General features: G+C 34.4%; 1 protein-coding gene across 1 annotated transcript; it reads left to right on the top strand.

Annotated features, from left to right (window-relative positions):
• The first annotated feature begins 55 nt into the window (after window positions 1–55).
• On the top strand, window positions 56–25,249 carry LOC128223123 (complement factor B-like). The gene is made up of 17 exons (XM_052932392.1): window positions 56–249; window positions 811–1,047; window positions 6,322–6,490; window positions 9,970–10,139; window positions 11,040–11,225; window positions 11,911–12,096; window positions 13,385–13,564; window positions 13,710–13,963; window positions 14,198–14,366; window positions 14,807–14,920; window positions 15,578–15,805; window positions 16,108–16,229; window positions 16,501–16,603; window positions 21,870–22,094; window positions 22,398–22,637; window positions 22,901–23,005; window positions 23,961–25,249. Exons 1-17 carry the CDS (start codon window positions 156–158, stop codon window positions 24,086–24,088), a joined length of 2,910 nt encoding a protein of 969 aa, XP_052788352.1. The 5' UTR covers window positions 56–155; the 3' UTR covers window positions 24,089–25,249.
• Window positions 25,250–27,964: the final 2,715 nt, after the last annotated feature.

The following is a 27,964-nucleotide window of genomic DNA, read 5'->3' as shown; positions in this document are numbered from 1 at the left end:
TTATATTTATGGTTTTGGTAAACGCCTTAGTCCAGTCTATTTCTGAGAAATGATGCTTTCATTTTCTTGGAATTCATGAAACTTAGGCTCATATCAATGTTTTCACTGCAAGTTGTAACAGTTTTTCCACTATATTCAGATAAGTAATATGTAAAATGAAGAAACTAGTTCTGATAGCAGTTTTCTGCTTAGTGGCTCATGAAAAGATTGCTTGTGGTAGGATAGTTAAAAGAGATAACCAACAAACAAGTAAGTTTTCTTTGTTTTACTTTGGCCGGATATGTAATTAGTTCTCGATTTTTATCTACCTCACAATATAAAACGTAAATATGCACCCACGACAAAATAATCATTCGTTAGTAATTAATGTTGTAAACTTCGAATCTGAGAAATGTGAGGAAACTGTTTGCCGTAAATGTGTGTGTATATATGTATATGTATATATATATATATATATATATATATATATATATATATATATATATATATATATATATGTGTGTGTGTGTGTGTGTGTGTGTGTGTTTGTGTGTGTCTCTGTGTGTGTGTGTGTGTGTGTGTGGGTGTGTGCGTGCGCGCGTGCGTGCGCGCGTTTGCGCGTTTGTGTATGTAGATGTATATAAATATATATATATATATGTACATGTATGTAGAAACATAATATAAACTATATAAATACGAATGTAATTTATTAAATGTAACGAGTGCAATTCAATTGAAAAATATTTATCGTATTTATATAGTTTATATTATATATATGTTTCCTTGTGCATTATTTGATGGTTTTTAATGACATTCTTCTTATTCTAGGGAGATGCAAGAACGCTTACGCAGACTTCAAAAACGGGAAACCGGTCAGTCCGGATATTCCTGGGTATGCAACTGAGTTTAGCTGTGAACCAGGGTACGTGAGCAATATTCCCCGTCTTAGCGAAATCATGTTCCAGTGTACATTTTACGATAAGAGCGGAGGATACATTTGGTATTCTCACGACGCACAATTGGACGGAACAAGTCTACAATTGAAGGACGTGAACTGTCTTAAAGGTACGTCAATCTTGAGGGTACTATCGAATGATCAAGGTGTTAATGCTGCACTCTCACAGATTGACGTTTTGCCAACTTTTTTGTCTTGGAACGAGCCAATTTTTGCGAAAGTCCAACGAAACCAGTTATATAAGACTGCTGTCAAAAAAATAGATCTTTTATCAGCAATCTTATATCATTAGTTTGCAGATATTTACGCAAAAATGTTCAAGACAAAAAATTAAAAGGTGTAAAAATGGTAAATCTGTGAGAGTGCAGCTTTAAGATAATCACAAATGTTGTTTTATCACAAAACATAATTAGTCACGATAACACTGTCTTAATTTTTGATATGGCATGTAGGATAACAAATGAACAAATGACTTTTCCATATTTAAGTGACAGTCGAAACCCGTTGACTCGATATCCCAGGGACCGGCCAAAGTACTTCGAGCCTCGCGAAAATCGAGCTAAGCGGGAATACGTATAATGAATAAAACTAAATCAGTCCTTTACATCCAATTCGAGCCAACGAGTAATTCGAGCCAAGCGATATCGAGCCAACGGGTCTCGACTGTATTGATAAAGAATGACATTTCTAAGGTTAGGTCCTGACGCTTATATATATATTGAGTTTTTGGTTGGCATTTATAATGGGTGATGTTATTCGGATGCACACGTATTTATTGCAAATAGTAACAGACAAGAGCAGTTAGAAAGCCGAATCACATTAAATGTATACATGTAAGGCGAAATGCTATACATTACAATGATATAGATTTCCCAGAATTTCAAGTCAAATATACAATTTACTGTAGATTGACAGCTTTTGTCTGTTTTTCCTTAAATTGCATTGCACACCGCCGTTCAAATCCGTAAGATAAAATTGTTGAACACGCAATTTGTAGTAAAACATTAAGCGTTGCATATTATCTTCTGATATTTTTAAATGCATAACATAATTGTTGATCACTCATTATGATATGAAATAAATACTTATTGTTTGATATGATATGTTTGTAAAAGTATGTAAAGTGGTGACATCAACACAGTGAAGTCTTTAAAGGGACTAGATACCAGATTATACAGTTGCAAGAAACTTACATAAAATTTATATCGCTGTGTACAAGGCATTGCTCTTACTTACTGATGTATAGCATCGCTTACGACACATGAATCTTTCGAAGCTTTGGCGTATTTTCCTAATTTGAAAATTTACTGGGTGTTTCTTCTACGTAAAATCCAGATTATTTTAAAGTTCATATGTTCTAAGCACGTGACTTTCATATGCTAACGATACATACTATAAATTGTAAAACCATCATGCGCTATCTTTAAACTGGTAATCTCAGCTGAGACAGCGACTAAATATCACTTTAATCATTTAAATTATGTATTTTCGGCCTCAAACTTGCTCGTGTTGACAATTCTAGGCTAGTTTTGTTGAAATAATGTGTCTTGCGATTTGGGGACCCTTTTGGTGTCTAGCCCCTTAAAACTCGCAGCATATTTTTTAATAAAAACGCGTTAATGTGTTTTCTAATATTTTCTTCTTCATGCACAGTTAAGTAGAATACGCTGATTTTTACAATCAATTTTTTAAATGTATCGCATGCTTAATTATCTAATTTACTTTGGCCAACTCGCTAGCTTGAGTATAATTTTACAGAACACAACAGTTTATCGTGATTATCTAATGTATAACTTGCTCCTAACGTCTCAAAAAGCAATTACAGGATTTATCCTGAAACGAATTTTATGTTCAAAGGCCTGGTATTCATAAAATAAAAATAAAATTGTGAACTGCCTTTTGTCAAAACCAATCATGAAGAAACGTATCACTTTTTGCTCAATGAAAAATGTGATGAATTAAAATACGATATTTTTGGATATTAGAGGGAGTTTAAACTAAACATAAGAAATTTTCACTACATTGCCATCTGTGACTATAACAATTCCTAAGCTTGATGATCGTATAAGGGACGTTAGAATTGCGAACTAAACTATACTGACGGTAGTGTTATTGCTTGAAACGGTATTCACTCTCAACAAGTGACCTATTTTACAGCCTAACATCTGGCTTCGTCCTTGATGTATGCTTTAGATTGTTTTGACTGAAGTATAACGCAGACACTCATATCCACTAGAAACCTGACACATCAGCCGCGGCAAACGCTAGGAATATTAAGTGTTCTGAATATGTTTACAAGTTTTCACGTGCGGTTAAAGTGATCTTGTCTTCAGATTTGTTATAACCCTGAACTCTGTCTTTTGCTCTGTTCGTAAAAGAATATGTATGGAGGCGTATAGAGTTATTACCTATACTCGCCATTATCATGTTGATTTTTCGCATAATAAATTGCGCTGTTGAAAACAAATCTACCTCACTGCTGATACTTTGAAATCATTCTTATAATTCCGATTTAAGTCAGTTCCGAATTGTTATTGCCATCCGGTATCAAAAAACTGTTTTTCGTATGAATGTTATTTCATAGTCGGCCAGGGTGAAAATAAACTTATCAATGGTTCCATCCATTATCCATAGAAATATACCTGTGGGATCGATATTGAACGGGACCAATATTAATCTTGATTTTATTGCGGCACATCAATTCTGGGTCAGTATTCAATACTGATCTTATCCTTATCCTTTGACATGCCTCAGTGATTCCATTCAGCCTATTGGTCAGCTAGATACACAGACCAATCAAAATACAATCGTTTCTTATCTTGATTTTAAGTTTAATCTTAGTTGCTTATTGAATACAGCTCCTGTGGTGGTATTCAATATATTTCTTATCCTTATCATTAGACAAGCCTCAGTGATTCAATTCAGTTGATTGGTCAATTTATTTTACAGTCCAATCAAAAAGCTTAGATTTCACTCTTAAATTTAAGATTGATCTTAGTTGTTTATTGAATATGGTCCCTGGTCTAGCTACGCCACTGAACGTTATTTCTCATAAACATATATTTTTTTAAAATACCTGTTTTTTGGTATTGCAATTTTTATGTTGAAATTATGAATATTGCTTATTGATTTGTTTAAAAGAAACGAGTCTGAAAATCCGATACCGGTTCATTTACCTTGTTATAGGTAAACTTATATTCATAAACAGAACAAAACAGAACAGAACAAATATCATAATAAGACTTTTAATAGGTAGCATTATATTCATGTACATCACAAAACAGAGCAGAACATAACATAAAATATGCAATATCGAAACCTAAATATTAAATTCAAGCATAATGATCAAATATGGTGATGGTGAACAGAAACAACGTTAACCTCCGCGGTCTGTATTGTTGGCCTTAAATATTATAGTTCAATAACTTGTATAGTCGTCCTTGGTCTATAAGTCAATCCTTAACGACTCATGTCCTGCTGTATGCAAATTTAGCAAAGCGTTATCTGTTATCGTTAATAAGCTAACGAACGAACGATTAAGTGCTTGCTTCATTAGAGAGACAGTCAATATAGACATGTTCTTAAACAATAAAAATAATGAAAAACAATCATAGACCTTTATTTAGAAATACAACTGCATGTTAAATGTTATGATTTTTTTCTGAGCTTTATTTAGTAAAAATGGGGTTTAATTGCTTGGGAATATTGTTAACACTAATCGGATAAAAACAATTAAGTGCACGGATCTTGGTTAGCAAATCAAATCTTAAAATCAATTTGTTCAAACTCAAGTTTTACATACATAAATTATTATTTTATTTTTTACATACATATATATTTTATTTCTGATGAATTTTATGTTTTGACTTTGTTTAAGATGTACGAAATTCGATCTAACACTTCATATAGTTGAACATCAAGTTGTTAAAAACTACATGCATAACTCAATTGAAAACCTGATTTTCGTATAAAAAATAATTAATAATGCATTCCAATATACTACATACTTTATCTAGATGAATCCCAGAAAAAAATATATTATATCAAACATGCAGTTTTTTTTTTAAATAAAGGTCTATAGTTGTGTCTGTGTATATTCAGAGCTTGAACTCTCAACATGTATAAAATATGGGCTGGCCCGGCCTGGCCTGACACATAATGATGAGTCAGCAGGCCAGGCCAGGCCAGGTTTTAGAACATGCTGACACTTCAAAGGGTGAAGTTTAAGGGTAATATTTTACTGACGGGTTGTTGTAAAACCAATGCAAATTATACATGTTTGGATCTTTTGTTGGAGTATCGTTCACTTCGAAAAACGTCAGTTAAATCTACGATTTCAATGACAGGTTGATTTATAACCAATGCAAATTATACATGTTTGGATCCTTCGCTGGTGTATGATGCACTCAAAAGAGCGTCATTTAAATCTATGATTTTAATAACAGGTTGATATACAACCAATGAAAATTATTCATGATTGGATCCTTTGCTGGTGCATGGTTGCTTCGTAGTATTTAGTTCAACGTCGAAACATAGAGGAACATGCTGAATTGCGGACAAGCAGCTGGCTTTCTTTGGTATTTGACAGACTTTACTGTGCTGTTTGTGGAGTGTTGTGCTTTTGTTACAGGTTTCTTGTTTGTGATTTTTTGTTTTTGTTTTCTGTGTCTTTTGCGTTTACCCAGTGCCATTGAACGGGGCTTATGTTTAAACTTTTGGCTACTGAGCTTGTTTCTATAGTTTATCACATAAGTATTTAGATGTTGCAAATGTTCCTGGTGTAGTAAGACGGAGCGAACGTCTCGATCTTTCAATACCTCATACTTTCAAATGCTATCTTCATTTACAAACAGTTGTAATAGCTCGATACATTCAAACGTCATGCTATTGACTCCTAAATGCTTTTTTATTAAAAGAATACCTATTGAAAACAAGACAATCGGGCGGTAATCTGATTCTAAAATTTTAACGAAATGAACAAATTCATGATATCGTTTAACTGAATATTCCTCATCAGTCTCTATACAAGACGTACATTAGATTTGCTCTCGTTTTAGAATCTATACTAATTGGGCCATATTCAATAACGTTGGGAGTCTGTATTGTAGTGCAAGATTAACTGGCCACAACCGAATGGCATATCATAGGATAAGGATACCACTGAATACAGCCATAGAGCAAGACAAAATAAGTATATTTGATTTCAAAAGTCTCTTAAATGTGAAGCGTGTGCAAAGAAATATATCGAAACCCTAGTACAATAACTCAATAACTGCATATATAAATAGAAGAAGCTAATGAGTTCGCACATTAAGGTGACGATATATTTGACCCAATTTTAACGGTCACCGAAGTATGTTACACAATTATTTATACGATTGTAGGAGCCAAGACATGTGATGACCCGAAGAAGATGTTCGCTAGCGAGCTACCAGAGAATATGTACATCACAATGCTCGCACACCGTACTCTTGATATTGTCTTCAAGGGAAACAGCCTTAAACGGGACGGTGCGCTTCCAGGAGAAAAGATCAAGTTTGAATGTCAAGAAGGGTACCATTGGCTTAAATTGCAATATTTAAAACATTAATAATATAAGTATGCATGTCATAGGCAGTAAACGTTGGTTTTGCATATAGATAAATCTTCCGGCTGGTCTTATATTACAAATATAGTGTTTGAACATTATCACAAAGCGAAGAACTACACGGTTTCGAGGGTAGTCCAGACATATGTAATTTAAAATAGATTGAAACATGTGTTGTATGCTCTTATTTTAATTCAGACCGGAACCAAAGATTTATATGTTTACTGCATACCATAAATTATCAATTAGTGGAAAAAATACGTAGAAGACTTATTTTAGTAGATTTCACCAAAAAGTGGGTGCGGAGTTGTGTACCTACGTCATAAAGCGAAATAAGTGTAATCACTGTGGATGTCAAATATTAAAATCGCATTTTTGACTTTTTTATTTTTTTAATATTGAAAGTCTTGCATACTTTAATATGTAATTGCACTTTATTGAGACATAAAAAATATACCTTTCATAAACCATCGACTTACGGAACACTTGCATCGTCGGATACCCCTGATACACATTACGCAAGATTCGTAGTTTATCGAAAATCTCGGAATCATTAATAATTATTGAGGCAGTTTCATTGGTTCAGCAAAGTACCAGATGCTTTACGGTTGAAAAATATTCTTGGCATGCCGAAGTTGAACCTGGTTCGCCGTTCAATACAATAATATATAGCAGCAGTCAAGACCACACGGCCTCGGAGGCTACTGACACTGTTATTGAACAGTTATTTAGTGTAACATGCAAATTCATTGGAAGAAGAGTTGTCTCTCCTGCCTCAAGCATTATCATTATAGCGAGATTTTGTCAGACAATTGTCCAACGGTATGTATGAAGTGTTACGGAAGAAAGTAACGTGGATGCCGTTAGCTGTGTGTTAGGCCTTGAACCATATTCATCGAAACATGGTTATTCTTAAATTATTCCCCCCTGTAGTTTATATTTTATCATATTAAAGCTTAAGGTTGTCCACTTAGCGAGATGGTAAGCGCACTCGCTTCTAACCACGGCGACCCAGGTTCGATTCCCGGCCTGAGCGCATGTAAGTTTGGTTAGTGGTCACCAAGCCGGACAATGGGTTTTCTCCGGGTACTCTGGTTTTCCCTACATTACAAGACCACACACTCGCGCAACATCGTGCCAACGAGAGTGACTAAGTATAAGTTATCATAGCTTTCTTCACAATCGTTGTAAAAATATAATGTTCAGATTAAGCAGCTCGCTCTGTTATGGTACATACTACGTCTACATAATCTTCTAACATTCTTGAAAGGCATTATAGCTCACTAGATAGACATTTTTGGTGATAGTCGTGATGAAAAATCCCATCTGGCACACCATGCTATATTATAAGTATCTTCCATGGCCGAGAGTGCGAGATAGGTTCATTCCGACGCGAGCGTAAGGTGTTTTGCGGAAACGAGGTTCACCGAGTTTCCGCAAAACACCATGCGCGAGGGTCGGGATGAACCTATCTTACACAAGCGGCTAAGGTAGATGCTTTTTCTCCCACCTCAGTCTAACAAAATTAAGTAAACATGTATTTTTTGTTGGAACTCTTTTGTGCTTAGTGAAAATAATTGCAAATGGATATGTGATAATTCGTGGTTGTCACGTATATGCGCGCAGTGATTGAGATTATTTTAATTGTCAAATCGGCCTATAAAAAGTTCCAAGGAGGGTGAATCATTATTTCTTGAAAGGTGCGTAAAAATGTTTTATGGTGACATTTGAAGCGAGAAATAATTAAATAAGCGTTCTAAATATTGTAACGAGACAAGGTTTCCATGATGCTACAGACGACAGTCTTCAACAAGGAAGGTAATTATAATGTGGTGACCATTAAAAAGGAGTTCCATACGGGCATTTTATCTTCGCCCGTGGGCAAGATAAGAATTTCTAGCATGGTTAAATTAATGGATCTACTTATCTGAGGTGGGAGAAAATGCATGCCCAAAAACGTTATTCCTTTTTTCTGTAAGCCGATGGTCTAAGAAAAGTTTATTAATTTATCTCAAAAATTAAAGCTGCACTCTCACAGATTAAACGTTTTGACAACTTTTTTATTGTTTGTCTTGGGACGAGCCAATTTATTCAAAATGTATGGAAACCAGTGATATAAGACTGCTGACAAAAATGTAGGTCGCAGATTTTCATATTTAAGTTTAAAAATTGATGTTTTATGGATTTTTATTAAACCGTTAGTAACGTTAAAACATAATACATAAATTTTCGAACATGAATATGAGAATCTGCGATCTTATCTTTTTTTCAGCAGTCATATTTCACTAGTTTGCAGATATGTATGCAAAAATTGGTTCATTCCTAGGCAAAAGTATAAAAAAGGTCAAAACGGTATATCTGTGAGAGTACAGCTTTAAGACTTTCAATTAAAAAAAAGCAGAAAAAAAATCAAAAATGCGTTTTTAATATTTGACGTCAACAGTGATAACAATTATTTCGCTTTATGACGTAGGTATACAATGTCCCCCCCCCCACGTTTTGGTGAAATATACAAAAATGTTTTCTGCTTATTTTTGCCACTAACTGATAATTTAAGGTATGTGGTAAACATGTCCATCCTGGTTCCGGTCTGAATTGAAATATCCCAGCATCTGCCTTCGGATTGGATTGTTTTATCTGGACCGGAAATACATGATAGATTTTTTTATTATTCCTGTGAAAAAAGGCGTGCAGGAAAATTCCATCCGGTACCTCTATGCCAAATCATGCACACCAACGATTTTTTTTAACTGCATGATTTATGAAAACAACATTAAAACATTCGAACAGTGCAATTATAAATATAATTAAACAATAGTTTAATTCTAAAATGAAAACATATCAATGTTAAAATGCGATATTCAAAGGCCCTATTTGACGTCAACCTCGATATGAAAAAAACCAGAATGTTTTGGTGAAGGGAACAAAACAAATGCTTTTATAAGATTACAGAAATGGGTAATTTCAGGTATGCAAGATAAAAGTTCAATCGAGTGTTTTCGGATGGGATCGATAAGTCTGACCTTTTGGAATTTTGCCTGTCCGTTAACTCGGCTAATGTTCATTCCCTCGGGTTGGATTTGTCCATCCGGACCGGAAGCACATGATAGAAATGATTATTCGTCGATGACAGTTATTATCGAAATATTTTACTTTCGCTTTGTTTTCAACTTACCACCGTCATATCGTAGTGTACGAAAAACGTTTATTCAGTCTCATATTAAAAACCATTGCAAAATGAAAGGTTTTCAAAGACAAAGTATTTATCATATGTTTTCGGGACTGATGTGAAAATCAGAAGCATCCTATCCAACGGCTTTCTCACATGACCTCGGTTTTGATTTTTCTATCCTCTAAGAAAATGGAATGAACTCAGTTTACATCGTCTGAAAGTATCTTATAATTTGGCAAATCTTACATAGATTGCATTGTAAGGCTCTTGAAGGTTCGTGCTTGAGCAAGAAGGCGCCGATCCTGACCCGTACAACTACTATTATGACTACGGAGAAGACAACAATGTTGAGTTAACCACTGAGCTTACGTGTGCGGAGGACGGGGATTGGAAAAGAAACGGTGATATAAACAGAAATGATAACAACTTCGGTTTGTGCTCGCGTAAGTAAAATCAGATTGAATGCTTAAAAATGTATTGAAAACGGGTTGTTCGGCCTGTTTAATTTTATAATTTCGCATGTGACGGCATTAGTCTAAATAATTGTACGTTGACGGATTATTTTCACAAATTTTCATATGGCAAATCCTTCATGTTCGAATTGTTTTGTACCACAAGTTGGTAGTTACTCCGACTTGAATTCCGGGGTAAAGCATATTGCCTTAATAGAATATCATTTAAACAAGAACTATTACCAGATATGTTATTTTATATCAGTTCCGTACACAAAAATAAAGATCTAACGAAAACTTATGAGTTTGATTTGTGGGTTTTCATTTCATACTGTCAAAACGTATCGATTTATACACATTCAGGGCAAAAGCTTGTTTTGTGCAAAATATCTTTGTCCTTACATAGTAAAATATTAATATAAACCTTTATAATCTATTTCAAATATAACATGCTTCTCTAAATACAGTAAAAATCCATTATTTGCACAAACCCGTTTAAACTTTAGGGATTTGAAGAATCCCGTGTAACTTATTTTACACGAGCGTAAATGTTACTTAGTTTTCTGTTCGTTTTAATGCAATGGGAATAAAATGCAACATTTCTTGGTTAGAAATGTTGTATGCCAGGGGAGGTAATCATCACATAATTTGAAAGAAACACAAGCGGGGTAAAAAGAAATTCAAACAATAGAAACAGTAAAAAAAAACAAATGATATTTTCTATTTTTTTATATTCTCTTTTTATTAAGCTCGATGACTTTTAGTTCAATGTTTAAATATATCTTGATAAGAGTGATACAATCGATTATTGACTCAACAAGTGATTTAAAATCATATTAATCATGCTGAATATTTACACTAATTTCAACTGTAATTGCCATTTGTATTCAGCAATAACATGCGACGCAACGTACCTAGAGGATTTAAGTAACGGACATATTATCAACTTCCACGAGCAGTATAAGTTCAACGAGGTATTAGTGATTGCGTGTGACTTTGGCTACAAATCGACGTCTCGAACCAAACTGAAGTGTTTAGAAAAGGACAGTTTCAGAAAGGAGAGCATAAGATGCGAAGGTACATATCACGTTTTATGCAATATAGTTGCGTAGCAACACTTGTACGCGTATTGTACGTGTAACTATGCGTACGTCGTGTTAATATAAATTTTTCGTCTTTGTACAGGCTCAGTGAAGCGAACTGAAATTAACCCCTTTTTATTTTCTTTATAAAAAACCATGAAAAAGACACTTTGTACCAGTCATGTGATAGAATGCGACATGTTCTAACATGTCGTCTGATCATAGGCTGATGGATTAAAATAACACCTAAGACATCAAAACCAGAGAAAGAGCTTCACACAAAGCTTCTGCAAACGGTAGTTTCGTAACTATTCTTTTTCATCTATTTTCCTCTGTATTCTCCCCAAAATATTTTCGATTAAATTTCTTAAGTATTACTCGTATAAACATTGTATATATTACATAAAATGTATATATCTAGAGCTAACTGCCCGCGGCATATATTTTCTTTTATATTTGAGGTTCCGCCATAAAAGTTTCATGTAAAGGGCAATGCATAAACTGTTTGTTTTAAAGTTAAATGCTCATTTCTGCTACGATTTAACATTATATCGATAAATAGAAGGACAACGGGCAAACATCGGACATAGAAAATCCATCAGTCCTTAAACCGAACACTTGCACATTAGCATGCACATTAATGTATTGTTAGTGTTAATCATTGCAGCCGTTTATTGCAGCAATACAATGTCTTGAACCATCGTTGCCTTTTTATGGAGACATTGAACCTAAGCAAATGATGTACCGCGTTGGAGACAACTTAACTCATTTTTGCTTACCCGGATATGATATGATTGGAAAAGCTGACTGGACGTGCCAGGAAAACGGGGAATGGGATTCTCAGTGCGTTATCTGCGTGACGAAAGGTACAAATTTGTGTTTCTTGGCCATGAAGTCGTAAGACAAAACTAACGTTTAAACATTATCTACTGGGCCTTTGCGGTTTACGAATGGAATTTGTAATACAACAGTTATTAAGTTAATTACTACCTGAGTCAAGTTGATCAGGTGTCATTTAAACCAAACTTATTGAATGAAGATTGTGACAAGTCGATAATATAGCAAAATAGGTAGCGTGTCAGGGGGTCGTTCCATTGAAAGAGTCTAATCATAAGTACAATTATGGTAAATCTCAAACGTCTCAAATAGCAATACATATGTGTTTGTTTTATTTCCTCAAATTTGTTTCCATTTTCAATGTTGGTCAAGGTGCAATTCACACAAGCAAACTAAAGAAACTATAACACAAAGATAATTTCAATTACGACTCAGATCGACTCTTCGAGCTTATATTGTGGCGTCATTGGTCCGAGCTCAACATTCGGCAGTTTGAATTGTTCTGGTAACAATGTCATGACATGAAACGGATATGTATAAATCTTCCTTTTCTAAAGCATTTGAATGTATAATATATTCCGATACTTCCAAATTAATGTCTGTAGTTTTCAATGCTCATGTTTCGTAAATGCATCAGGGATTACTAAACCACAACTGTTATGCAACAAATTTATTTACACAAAAAGTATTCGTGTAAATAAGTGATATTATAAGCATATACAAAACGTGAATAAAAAATAATAGATACGTGAATTGCACGGGAGTCTTATCTCCACACACTCAACTCCCATTAAAGTATTAAAACCTGACCGAGCAATTGATACAAACTTTGAATAGCAAAAAATCAATAATTTCGTTACATGTTTTTGGAGTCAAAACATTGCACCGATCTGAAAGGTTTTGAGAAAAGTAGTTATTTGTCAGATTTGTTCGATTTGTCTCTTGAATGAAAAGCAAAATAAAACTACTTTACATGGCAACACTCACATTCTTGGCGTGATTTGTGATATACTACAAATGAAATAGAATCCCTTTTATCATTTATTTCCCTTCATAGTTGTAAATTCTAAAAATAAATTCTGTATATACTTGTTCGGTGTTAATATCACAAATCACGAACCTTTTTGGAAATTAACCTAGCTTTAGTTTTAAATTAGTTTTCCAAAATCTTATTATATCAATGGTTTCATTGAAATCAAACCTTCAACACCTCTTCGCCTAGAGAAAATGATCAGAGTAAGGTGGCAACTACCTTAAATAAGCTTTTCAGGACAACCCATTGTTTATCAGATAATTATTAAGAGGTAGTTTTTGCAGACGACCACTGTCAATCCCCGTGCATTTCTCCTGGAGCGAGTGTCCTTCAACATCCAAAGACGTTCGGTGTTGGCGCTCAATTGACGTTTACCTGTAAAAATGGAAGGAGATACAGTGGAGACTTGAACAGGACGTGTTTGCTTAATAGACATTGGAGTGGACGGAGCTTGGATTGTACAGGTCTTTAAAATTTGTTATGAACTACAGATTAGCCAGTTTATGCTTAAAACAATTTTATATAGACAACAATACTGATGGATCCATATAATGTCCCCTTCATGCATATCAAAAAGTAAAACTATTTAAAGCAATCCATTTTCTTTAGGATGGTCGGTGTTCGACAACGAGGTCGGATTACAATTGAGACAGTCTCTTAAGGCAAACATTGAACAAGTCATGTTAGAGTTGAATGAGACAGCAGAAAACGACACAAGTGAAGATGATGGTCTAAGGGGCCGGATGATTAATGTTGGAAATGCACATGGAGTTGATGTTTATATCGTCGTAGATGTGTCAAAGAGCATTGACGATACCGAGTATAATAAAACGAGAGAATTTCTAAAGGCTTTATTACCAAATGTGAGTCATGTCCCCTTGCATATAAACAGCGGGATAAATGTCATAATGTAATATATAATTTTGATTTAAACCAGTTCGTAGAAAAGTATTAATATTCGAATCAAAATCACTCTCTTTTTTGAAACTCCATTGTTTTATTCTTCAAATATTCTGGGGCCTCTGAATATCTTTGTAAACACTTATATAGCGAACAGGGTATGTTAACATAAGTAATATGCAACATTTATTTCACAGCTTGGTATAAATGATCGCGATTACGGCACAAGAATAGCACTGTATTACTTTGCATCAACATCCAAAAAGATATTCAATAGCCATTACGGAGACCGGGCATATGGAGATTACAGCCAAGTTCAGAAGGAGATTGATGACGTAAATATCGATGAAATACGAAAAAATATTGGTAACGTCTCTTATATTAAAGATAGATAAGATTCAATCCTTTTCAAAACTATTGAAATAATATATCTATTCAATGCTTTTTTTATATTTCAGTATGTAACATTGTTGTTTAAGAATAATCCGAAACATTTGTACTAAGATCTTTAGTATTTTCTATAAATCATTATACATTCGAAGAGGATTGTTTTTGATGTAATTCAGGTTAAGTTAAGACAGGCTTACGGTTAAATTTTTAAAACATAATGTTTTAAAAGTGGCTACGATTAGCCCAGCCATGAGTGTAAATATTAGTTTTCTATGGCATTCTCCATATAGTACATTTGTGCTGTGGACACTCATTTACTTGATTGTTAATACTAACTGTTTTATGGGACAGCTCTCGCCTATAATATATCTCAAAATGACCGATAAACTAACATTAGTATGTAAATCTAATTGCAGGAAGTGGGACAGCTATAACCCTTGCCTTAAATGACATTGTTATCGATATTGACTCCAAACATTCAATGCCTACTTTTCGTGATGCTCAACAGATCATTATTCTTATAAGTGATGGTAAGTTTCATATAGACTTAAACCAATGTTAATAGCGTTATTTACGGCGCAGTTATGCCCTATATATGTTAAGAGAATTAGGATACGCATCGCAGACAAATAAATAACAACGCCAAAAAATCCGGTGGGTTTTACAACATTTATGGTGCTCCAGCTAACGGAGAAAATATTCATGTGCACACTCATCTAAATGAAAAAAATCATTCTGTGGTGCACCAGCTTCAAAGCGAATTCACACTATTGAAAAAGACTCTGATGCTGACCTTTCCAACTTCAACCGCAAATTCAACTGGACATCGAAAATACTTCGACCATATTTGAGTTGTTTTATGAATTGAATCACAAATTGATCATTATCCTGTACCAACGTTAATAAACTCATTTATATCGTTTAAAATGAAATTGTACAATAAATTCGATACCAAATAAACACTCATCTGAGATCCTCTATATGTGTAATCCATGTTGTATTTATAAGGGCTCTCGTAGCAAATTTGGTTCAACAACGTATTGTTTAAGCATTTTGTTTTGCAAAGAATGCATACACATTATTTGTTTCAATCAGTTTGCAATTAAATAGGTGGCATTACTGGGGAAATGTCACTGATTACGATTGGAATGATATTGGAGTAACATTTACTTTTACATTTATTCTAGGTAAATTTACTCAAATGGGTGACCCAAAGCTTGTCGCGGCCTCAATAAATGAAAATAAGAAAGCGGAAATATACTCCATCGCGTTGGGAACAATACAAGATACAGAAGCAGGTTTCCAAGTGATGAAAGATCTCGCATCAAATATTGAGGGAGAGGAACATTTTTTCAAAATCAACGCCGCGAATGAAGAGGACCTCAAACGTACAATCGACTTGATGATAGATCCAAGTATGTTTGCTTTTCCGCACATAAAGCAACAGCCGATTTTAAATGCTTTAACTGTTATTAATGCTTGTTTTCTACGCATAACGCTCTATTATTAGATGTATGTGTTTTGTCTTAAAAGACCAATGAAATTTTAATTACATAAATGCTATGTTTAGATATTGCAGAAAAGTATAACAAAGTTTTAAACATACCATTAGCTACCAGAAAATGACGTAAAATAAATGTTGAAGTCATACTTTTGTAAGATACTGAAACATTTAGGGTACACGGGCGTTCAAAAATTACACATTCTTTCATTTTAGATTCAGTTAGTAAATCTTGTGGATCGACAAGAGAGGATCTTACAGACATCACCCTAAATAAAGCCCAGTATGATACGCCTGCCAAACGATACGCATGGCCGTGGATGGTTCAGTTAAGAACAGTGTGTTACACTTTTTGATTTATTTTTTTACAATTCATCATAATATTCACTTATTCCATATGCTACTTTAATACGTATGTTCAGGAAACTCGATAAACACATTCATTCAAAGGCATTACTGTTATGCGTAGTAAATTTGAAGCTCAGATCTCGGTGTTGGAATTATGTGGCCGGCGTTAGATCAGAACAGTTAATACAAATATGATAAATTTGTAAGGCTGTTAACTTTGATATGGTTTTAGTGCTCATCTTGTCATACTTGTTCCAACAGGGCGTGGAGCATGTATGCGGTGGATCGCTGATCAACAACCAGTGGGTTTTGACGGCTGCGCACTGCTTTGGACACGAGCATTGCATAAAAAAGATCCGTTTCAGTAATTAACAGTATATTTTTTTAACGTTTTTATATGTGTTTGTTTTAAAACATCTGATTTTTTTTTGTTATTTTAAGAATGACATGGATCGATCTGTGCATTCGATTGATCGCTGGTGTTTGGCACACTCTCTAGTAAGGCGACCTGATTTTATAGTTTAAAGCCGATGTAGTCTTGTCACTCAACAGGTTTTATATTTGAATATGTGACTACGTGGTTTGTACCTGTACTATTGACTGGCATCGTGATGGCTGTAAAGAGGAAGTCCTCTCTTAATAACAAATGTCGGTTCTCTTTGATTTCATAACATTTTTGCAAATACATTACTTGTTTTGCATATACCACATTAAGCAATTGTGGTAATTTGTCAAACGGTTGAAGTGAGAGAGGTAAGTCATAATACAGTCATATAGGCGCAGACAGACTAATTGATTACATACAGGTACAGTCAACGACTATGATATGAACATGTATAATATCCATTGCTCATATGAACGTTATGAACACAAATTAGTACTATAATCAAGTGAACGTTTCCTCACGTTCAATAACAAAACAACTTAGATTTTATTAGTTAGTCAATTAAGTAGTTAAAACACGTCGAGACAGGCTGAAGTGGTCCAAATACTAGTCTAGTCTGATATTATACTATTTTGTTTAAGGGCAGAAATGATCGATTAAACCATGCCTTGCCATTTTAATCATTTTACTAAAAGACATTATAAATGCAGTTGCAAATTCTTATGCACTTGATACAAGGCTCAAAATGAAATTAGGCGAAGCCGTTGTAATAAATTGCGAACGATGAGTTTCAATTTAACTTTTCAATTCAAATTTTATTTGTAAAGATAGGCCTCCGGCCCATAATACAACACATACAACACAAAGCATAAAATATTAGAGTTGTGATTCCTTAATGACATTCATTTTTCCTTATCTTTTTGTTTCATTATTACATTTACAAAGAATGCTATATTTTTTATTCGGTCATCGTTTAGACTTTGCATAAGATTTATGAAGTTTTGAAAGTCTTGCCTACCCGTGTACCATATATATATATATATATATATATATATATATATATATATATATAATTGCCTTTCTTGTCTGAATTTGTTACATTGAAAGATTACATGAAATTCATCTTCTACACATCTGATATCAAAATTAATTAAGCAATATCTACACAGTTTATTTTCCCTTTCGATACCCAAATGTCGACCAGTCTCAATAAACAATTTATGACTAGAACATCTAAATCTCGCTAACGATTTCCTCACATAAAATGGTACATTAATACATAAATATTTTTCTGGATTTAACAAAGTTTTAAAATGCTTATATGTGTCACATCGTGTTGAGTCTCCCACATTTTCAAACCAGTTTTGTCTTTTACAATCAACTAACCTTTGCTTAAATGATATTAAAAAATCGCCAATATTTCCAACTTTCTGACTTAGCTAAACAAAACCAAAACCATATTTGAATAATAAATTCTTTACAGATGTAACCCAATTTTTTCTTCCAATATCATCATGTCGTTTAAGCATTATATAGCAGTTTCTTGGATAACGTTCATTGGACATGTATAGTAGTTTGCACCAGTACTGAATACATTTTACATGATGATCAATACATAGAGGAAACCTCCCGCATTCCCCCAGTGCAACACAATCGTTAACATAATTATTTACCCCAAGGAATTCCTTACAATATTGAATTTGTACCTGTTCAAGAATATCAGATATTTCCGTACCATATATTTTAGCACCGTTAATAAGTATAGGCTTAACCATTGAAACAAATATTTTAAAATATTCAGTATGAGAAAAGTTTCCAAAAGCCCTCTGGTAGGCCTTTATAGCATAAATTGACCTCCGGGCTTGCGCAGCTAATTTTGATTTTGCCTTTGTCCAGGATAATTTTTGCGTGAATATGAGTCCCATGTACTTGTATACCGATGTAACATTTACCGGGGTGCCATTAAAATACCAATGCTCGTATGAGCGCAGAGGCCCGCCATTTCTAAACACGATTATTTCTGTTTTCCTCTGATTAATAGTCATACCAGTATTTTCGCAGAATTCCGAAATAGAATTTAGTTGTAATTGTAATTCAATAGCAGTGTCAGCGCAGTTCGCAACGTCAACTGCAAAAAGTATGCATATTATATCCGCGATTTGCTCAGTAATAAAAATACCCGTATGTCCCTTGATCGTAGGAAGGAAGATAACTCATTAATATATAGATTAAAAATTATTGTACTGGTTACGTCCCCTTGTCGCGTGCCAACGTTACAAATAAAGGGTTGCGTAACTGTGCCGCCGCCAACTCGGACACACCCGCGTAGATTTGAATACATGTACGTTAATATACGGAAGAGCTTTCCCTGAACTCCTATTTTATGCAGACTGGTAAACACGTTACGGTGTATCAATCCATCAAACGCCTTTTTAAAATCGACGTATAATACATAGAATCTCTCCCCCCCCGGGCTTACTGGTATATTTCTTAACCATACCTTGCAAAGTAAATAAGTTATCTGTTGTCGAATAACCAGTCCGAAATCCAGCTTGTGCCTCATCAATTTTGTTAAACTGTCCCGACCATGCACATTATCTGTCATGTATAATATTTGAAAATATTTTATACATAATGTTTAAAAGAGAAATACCCCTGTAATTTGATAGGTCTTCTTTAGAGCTCGACTTGTGCACTGGGACAATAATACTATCTATCCAAATATCCGGAAATACACCCGTATTTAAAACCCTATTAAATAATTTACGCAACACTGGAGTTATGGTTTGTTTTGTACTTTGGTAAAATTCAGCCCCAAATCCATCAGGTCCGTGAGATTTCCCCTTTTTCAGTTTTGAAATGCTTGCAATAACCTCCCCGTCAGATATATCACAATTTAAAATGCAATCATATTCTTCATTAAATCTATTTGTGTCAAAAGCTATATCATTCAGGTTTGGTTGATCTTCATTAAACAATAATCCCCGAAAATAGTTCCGCCATGTAGCAGGGTCTACGCGCAGAAGCTCTTGTTTTCTATTACGTTGGGACATTTTTAACAATTTCCAAAAGGATTTTGGATTACAACTAGATAATACTAGCTCATTCCTTTCAGCTTGCTGGTACAATTGCCTTTTAGTGAAACACGTAATTTTGAAATGTCTACGCAGTGAAATATAGTTTTGAAAATCTAACAACCGACTTGTCCATCTAAATCTTCGTAGTGCAGCGTACTTTAATTGTTTAGCTAAAGCACATTCTCTATTCCACCAGGGTTGATTGTTTAAAATTACATCGCGATTTGGTGGATCACGGTTAATTACGCGCATCATATAAGCAGAATCCCGATAAAGTCCAAGTATTTTCTCAACCGCGTCATTTATATTTATATTAATTTCAAGTGCGATTTGAGCGACGAGCGTATTACATTTATTTGCAAATAACGTTAAAAATTCATCTTTACATGCGAGTTTCCATTTAAACTTTTCTACACGTACAAAACCATCGTCGTTTGGTGGTCCCGCTAAGTTTTCATCAGTATGCTCTATTCTATCTAGGAAGAATGACAATTTAGAACAAACTGGTAAATGATCCGTCTCATCGCGCATTGTGACACTGAAAGAACTTATATGAGAAAAAAGCTCAGTTGACATAATAACAACAACACTTGCACCATTATATGTTATACATGTAAAATTGCCAACAATGTCGTCATAAATACGTCCATTTAAAATATGTATGTTATGAGTACAACCTAGCTCAATAAGAGATTTCCCAAAGTTATTATATCCTATTATATCTTTGTTATTGCGAGGTATGTATGTAATCTAACATTTCTTTCGTGCGGGCATTAAAGTCCCCAGCTTGAACCTGGATACTTATTTCGTAAAATTGAAATATTATTATCAATAGATTTAATTCCATTTTTCTCATCTCTATTGCTATAAATGTTCGAGCCCTCGGGTGAGACATAAGCAACATATAATATTATATCGTGCATAGAACGAAATATAGTACTGTTGATAAAGAATACTACGCAATCTGTATATTCATGGCATATTCTAGTAATAATATCATTATTATCATTTTTCAACAAATTATTCTTAATGTAAACAGCTATTCCACCACTATTACGCAAGGCATTTAAGAATTGTGATCTAACACAATCAAAACATGTAAAATTATCAAGCAAATTCTCAAATTCATTACTAAAATCACTCCATGTTTCCAAGAGATCAATAATGTCAAACGATTGCAAATAGCTTGTAAAATGTTTATCATTAGTTAATTTTCTTAAACCGCACACATTCCACGTGATAGTGTTTATGTTTACGGGGCCTTGACCTTCATCCTAGTCAGTCCCGCCTACTGCCTCGCTTTCATATCCGCCCTCCGATCCCGATTGGTCTGCATCGCTGACGTCATGGTCACGGGGGCCCGTTGACTGGTCATTGTTGTGGTCACGTGGTCTGCTAACGTTACCACGCGGTCCGCTACCACGTGGTCTTTGACCCGGCCGTGTACTTCCGATCCTCTTGACTTGCTTTGACAGGTCATCGTACTTATAAACTCCGTCATCAATGATAAGCTTGTCGTAGCGCATTGAAGCATACTGGTCCCTACTTCTAGCCTCAACTAATCTCTTACCTAGTTCTCGTCTATGTAATTGTACACGTTCAGTGAAATCCTCGCGCACTGCAAACTGTGATTGCCTATCAAATAATTGTTTTGATTTTTTGATAATTGTCTCGCGGTCTTTATAGCGTGAGAATTTCGCAATAATAGGACATGTATCTGAATTCTTACTAGCCACGCGATGTGCCCTTTCTATTTCTACGCGGTCTAACTCGGAAAGCCCAAGCTAGTCCAAAATAAATTGCCTTACTTTCAACTCGGTGTCCTCCCACTTCTCGCCAAGCCTTCCTTGAATACCATAAAAACGCAGATTGTTCTTACGAGAATGCCCCTCGAGACTATCAACTTTTGACACAAGCTTACCATGTTCTTGTTTAATTTCCAGATTTTCTTGCCTGAGAGATTCGTTCACAGCCTTTAGAATATTAACAGAATTGTGTATGTCGTCCACTTTCTAATTAATGGCGGCTAGGTCCGTGCGCACTTCCGCTTTCATATCCCTGAGAAAAGCCATAACTTCACTATCTTTACTTCCTCTGGTCGCCCGCTATTAGTATGGTTTACTAATCTTAACACAGTTTTATAGGTATTATTGTTTTATCAATTTCAGAGGCACTAGAAAGAGATGCCGCCGCGAACGACCTGGGTTTTTTTGATCATGAAATAACTCTTACGTGCGAAGGGAACAAGCTTGCCACCGGAGATGACATTTTTATCCATCAAAACTATGACCCTGACACAAAAGCGTATGACCTTGCGCTGATACGCCTTAAAAGCTCCTTAGAGTTTGATGGAGATATGCATGCGGTTTGCTTTTGGAATGACGATCTGAAAGGTAAAAATTAATCCCATGCGTCTTTCTGTTAAAAAAACATATTAAAGTGTTCTCAATGATTTCCCTTGTCAAATATTGTAATAAATGAACCATAGTTCCATCAGTCCTTTCTTTTTAGCTACTGGTTGACATTGTTGTTCAAACATATTATACTTGAAGTACATTTCCTAATTGTCTTATTATTATATAATCATTACCATATGTTAAATCGAGCATATAATTTCCATTAAACCATCTTATCATCACACAATCACAAAATAAAATGGTACTCTATGTTTATCTTTGTTGTTAATTTGTTCACAGGTGAATTAGAAAATTTTGAATACCAAAACCTTTTTGCAAAAGATCAATATGGTGTGGCCACCGGTTGGGGATTTAAAGATACTGAAATGAAAATCAAGCCTGAAGTTCTAAAGCAGCTGCAGATGCCAATTCAGGATACAAATACGTGCTCTGAAAGCTTAAAACGCATTGCAGAGGAGAAAGACATAAAAGAGGTTCCTGAACCGGATTACAATATCACGTTTTGTGCTGGAGGGATGAGTACGTTTGTTGTCTTTACTTACTTTTTTGTTTTGACATAAACATGATGCTGTGATTTTAACTGAATATAAATACGACATTAACTGGATACCTTTCCATTATGAACAAGTCAGTTATCATATTGAACAATGCTTAAAGTCTAAAAACGAATGATATCAATCTTTAAAATAACTATGTTAAGACACTCGTTTTATAAAATGTAAAATAAATTGAACATCACAATATAACATGGTTGATATATTACGGACAAATCTGTTTTTCAGCTATGAATGGTGACCAGAAGACGGTCATAGACACTTGCATAGGTGACAGTGGGGGTCCTTTTGTGGTCAGCACACCGACAAAGCCAAGCAAATACATCCAGATAGGTGATGATTCCATTTTAATATCTATAGATGGATGAACAAAACCTAAAACAAATTAAAATAATTACGTATATCAACCCAATTATGTCAAGTACAAATACAAATATGAAATGAAGCAATTCCAGGGTAATCCATCCACATTGAAAAGGATACTAATGTATGTCAAATTTATTTCTCATATCATAGAAACAAATATCTTTTAAGTGTTACTTTATTACATTGAGGATATTTTACTGTAATATCGAATAATATTTCACGACTGCCATTGAAAATATTGTATATCACGTATATACCAATAAGATGAAAAGAAAACTTACCGCAACTTTAGTATGAGTGAATGACATTCGCAAGAAGACGGGTCATTTTTTAATTAAAGATGATAGGATACGCTTGGTTGTGACTGTTTGAAAGCGGTTGGGGGTATTTTTTTTATATCAGTTCAATGTTCAGTATGTTTCATACTACAAAAGCATAAAGTTGATGAGGATATTCGATAATAAAATATTGAATTTATGTTTTAGCCTGGATTTTTTTCTGAAAAAAGGAGCAAATGTTTGAAGCTGTTTAAAAGGAGGATTTTATTGATACCATTTTTTAATCAAACGGTCAGTAATTTGGTCTTGGCAAAAATATCTTTAATTAAAGATATGCCCCCCCCCCCTTTTTAATATCCAGCCAATATTTTTGGCAGCATTTCATGGTTTGATCAAAGGAACGTAACTACCATTGATTTTAAAAGAAGTTCTTAAAGTTGATATTTTCATTCCTTTTTTGCATTAAAAAATCAAATAGATAACTCCATTGAACTGGTAGTTTTTTCGTCAGTATTTTCAACAGGATCACCTAAAACTTATGGGCATACTCGTTTTGCTCTCAATTTAAATGCAATGGCTCTTGATTTTCACTTATATATTTATGATAACTTTCAATTTAGTACAGATCTACTTTCTGTTCGCAGGTATCGTGTCGCATGGATATGGCTGCAAGAAGCCGGGTAGATATGGATTTTATACAAAACTGAACACAAACTTCTTGGATTGGATTGCTACCACAGTAAAAGATGAAGATAAAAAAAGAAACAGTTAAAATGACCATTTGCCTGAACGGCCTACACTATGCTTATGAATATAATGTCTTAACAGAGCGGGAAGGATTTAAATCGGAGGGGATATATGGAGACGTATAATTGTCTTTGGGGGTTGGGTTATGGTTGAAATCTATGTAATTTTATATAGAATTAATATGCCTTCCTTTCATTGTATATATATATTATTTTCTTTAGATTTTTGTTCCATTCAACATATAAAAGTCTGTGATAGGATGATTGAGACTATATGACATTTTCTGAAAATTGGTTGTAGGATTTCGTACATTTTTGCATGATGTTCTAAACTTTCGCATTGTATTTTATTTTGGTTTTTGTTTTACGAAAAATACAACATGAGGCAGACTATTTATATCGTTGTCTGTCGTTGAATTAATGAATCCTTTTCACGTTATCTTAGATATCTGTAAATATCCACCATCACCGCCATATTGTTCAGTACTTCATTTCATAATCAATTCGATATCCTCGCTTGGTTAATTTGGTAGTTGTTTTGACATGCTGTTACGATGTAGTATGGCGAATTCATTAACGGCGCACAAACTAGGCTGATGCAAATATTTGTATTTTGTATGCATTAACAGTATGCAATATGCCGGAACTGGTTAACAAGATATTACAATACGAATACAGATATAAAGACACAAGCCACACAAACCAGTGTTTATCTCATGTAGGAGATCTTGATCGTGTTAATTTCCCGCCAAAATATCACATGACTCATGACTATTCAGTGTGGCGTAATGGACGAATTCAAGAGCCTCGAGCTAAAAATATGATCTCTTACACAAGTTATTATTATACAATAACCAACTAAAATGTATTAGGATCACACAGGAATCCCCGAATATGTTTTGATGAATTCATGCTTATAACCTTTTACAATCAAAACCCCCCATATATTTCCGTCGATGAAAATTCTTTCCGTATTAGGACATGGTATTAGTGGTGTCATTGTAGCCGTGGTATTTAGTTATTGTCCTTAACAGTATCCAGTACCGGACGTTGAAGGATGTTTGTTGGTCCAAACTTTACACACTTATATTGAACACTGGAATGCTGGTGTAACGTGACTTTTAACGGGAAGTCAACAGCTGTTAATATTACTTGTTGTAACAAATCAAATAAAAGTATTGAATTCATTTCTAACATGTATGTTATTGTCACATATGTTTTGCAATTCACAGTTGAAGAGGACAATGTAACGCGAGAAAACAGGTGTTTGTTTACACACATGCTAAAAACAATGTCTATTAATGTTTTTTACTAACGTAATCATTGACTCTGATGAAGAAAGTGTATATTGTGTAATTTACCAAGTGAAAGTTCAAAATGTTGAATACCATTACATTTTCTTTGCAAATTTCTTCATTACGAAATACTAATACTTAATGTTCTTACATTCTTGCCGAGCGAATACACTGCTGTACTGATTTGTCATTAGAATGTAGGTTTGTCAGAATCTTTAAACAAATTCTAAAATTTAATACAGAAGACTATCGATTAAGTCTCATTTATTCCTGAATGCTCCTCTTACAGATACTCACACAACAAGTACACGTATTACTAATGACATCTGTATGAAGATTTGATGCGATTAAACTGGCATATATACCGCATATTTTGATCGCATCCATATTTGTTTACATCTTCTATCGAATAAAATTCCAATATTGCGGAGATGATGAAATTTTCCCGTACTTTATAATACAAGTGTTTTGATTGGACGACGACGATGATGATGATGATGCCATCAGGAAAATCATCTATTTATCGTGTTGCACTCGATTTGGCAGCAATTGAATCAGAGGTTAGATGTATCACGATCGAACCTCTGATGAATGAGAATGTTGGACAAAAGCAGACTTTTATATTCTTGATCGAAGAGAATATGTAGCTGAGTTCAATGAAATTCGCGATTGAAGTAGTAAATCAAGATCCTTAGGCGAAGTCCAATGCCTCTTGCAGTTGGAAAATTGTTTAAGAAGAATGCAGAACATAGTGCATCGCCCACAATGGTGAGAATAGTGATCAAGATTATTTAGAGCTCAGAGCTAAGAGCTATTCAAATGTTGAAATGTTTGCGGTTAACGTTTATTGAAATACATCATGATACGGTACGGTCAAATGTTTTAACGCGATATCTAACAAATGTTATAGCTTTTCCAATAACACAGTCTACGACTAATACACATTGTAATAGTAGTCATCAGGCGTTAAAAATATTGTTAAAAAGCATGAAGTGAAAACAGATTCTTGACAAATACGGAAGACAATTGAAAATACGCCCAAGAAATTTTAATGTGGTCACTTACGGTTGAGACGATTGCACAAAAAACAAACGATGATAAATATCATCAAGCATCACGCTTAACTGGAGGAAACCGCACTCCATAAACCCTCAGCACATAAACGACAGCACTTAAAAACAATTTAACTTGACACAAAATAATAATGTTCATATTTAGAAAACACTAGCCTATCTACGGTTTTACAAATTATATTTCGAGAAGTTATGATTTGATATGAAGAATATGAATTTCTCTTCCTTTGTACTTGTCCAGGCTTTTTAAAGTCAGACATGAAAATCGAACATGATTTCTGTGAAATAAGAACAAACTGTTTTTCTTAATACTATATCAATCGAAACAAAATATTAGTCACGTTATTTAAATTTGACTTGGTTTGTTGTTTGTACAATAATTCAATGTCAACAGAGTTCAAAAAAATATGCCGACATGAAATATATATGAATCCCCAACAAATTGGTCATAAGTGAATGTGATTCACAAATGTTTTGTTCCTTTGTTGGCATAGTTATGAATGTATTGCTATGGAGCATTGAGGCCCAAATGGTTTAATGTTTTCTTCAAATGATGTGAAAGAACCTTTTTATTTCTGCAATAACAGGCACGAATTCATTTATACGGAATGTAAATAGTTTGTTTTAGATCGATTTGTTTTTTCTACCAGAATATTTCGAAAACAAATTTTACTATAAACATGTTCCGAATAGCACATAGCCGGGCCTTGTGTGCAACAAAAAAAAGTCATAACTCTTATCATATGATAAATCCACTTCGATATAGTAGAACCGGAAACTGACACTAAATATAATTAAGTCGATAGACTAAGGCCATTTCAAAAATCTTTTATAAGTTGTGAATAATTTACTGAAATATATCTGCTATAAACTTAACCTTCCGGAATTTTACACCCATTTATTCACTAACTATTCTAAGCTTTACTCCCGGCTATATACTGACAAGTCAACAAGCTGTACACCCAAGTATTTATAGACAATTATACAAGCTTAGCTTTCATCTTTACACTTACCACTCCATAAGCTTAATACACTGATATGTACTGACGATACCACAAGTTTCACTTCCAGTCAATGTACACTGAATACTCCATACAATTATCTCCAAGTTATTCTCTGACCATTCAACAAGTGTAACTCCCATATATTCTCTAAGCATTCCAAAAGCTTTTATCCAAGTCCAGCAGTGACCATTCCGCCAGCTTAACGTACAGTTATGTACTGACCAATCCACAAGCTTGATTCCTACTTAAGTACTACCATTCCACAATCCTAACTCGAGCTATACACAGACCAATATACCAATTCACTGCTACCTATACACTGACCATTTCACAAGCGCTTTGCTCCAAGTTATGTACTGACCATTACACAAGCGCTTTGCTCCTCCCAGTAATGCACTGACAACTCCGCAAGCACTTTGTCCCAGTAATTCACTGACCAGTCCACAAGCGCATAAATCCCAGTAATGCACAAACCACTCCACAAGCGCTTTGCTCCCAGGTATGCACTGACCATGTCAAAAGTATAACTC

Source organism: Mya arenaria, chromosome 17 (genome assembly GCF_026914265.1).
Source record: "Mya arenaria isolate MELC-2E11 chromosome 17, ASM2691426v1".
NCBI classification, from domain to species: Eukaryota; Metazoa; Mollusca; class Bivalvia; order Myida; family Myidae; genus Mya; species Mya arenaria.
Note: the sequence above shows the minus strand (reverse complement) of the source record. Positions and strands in the feature narration are given on the sequence as shown.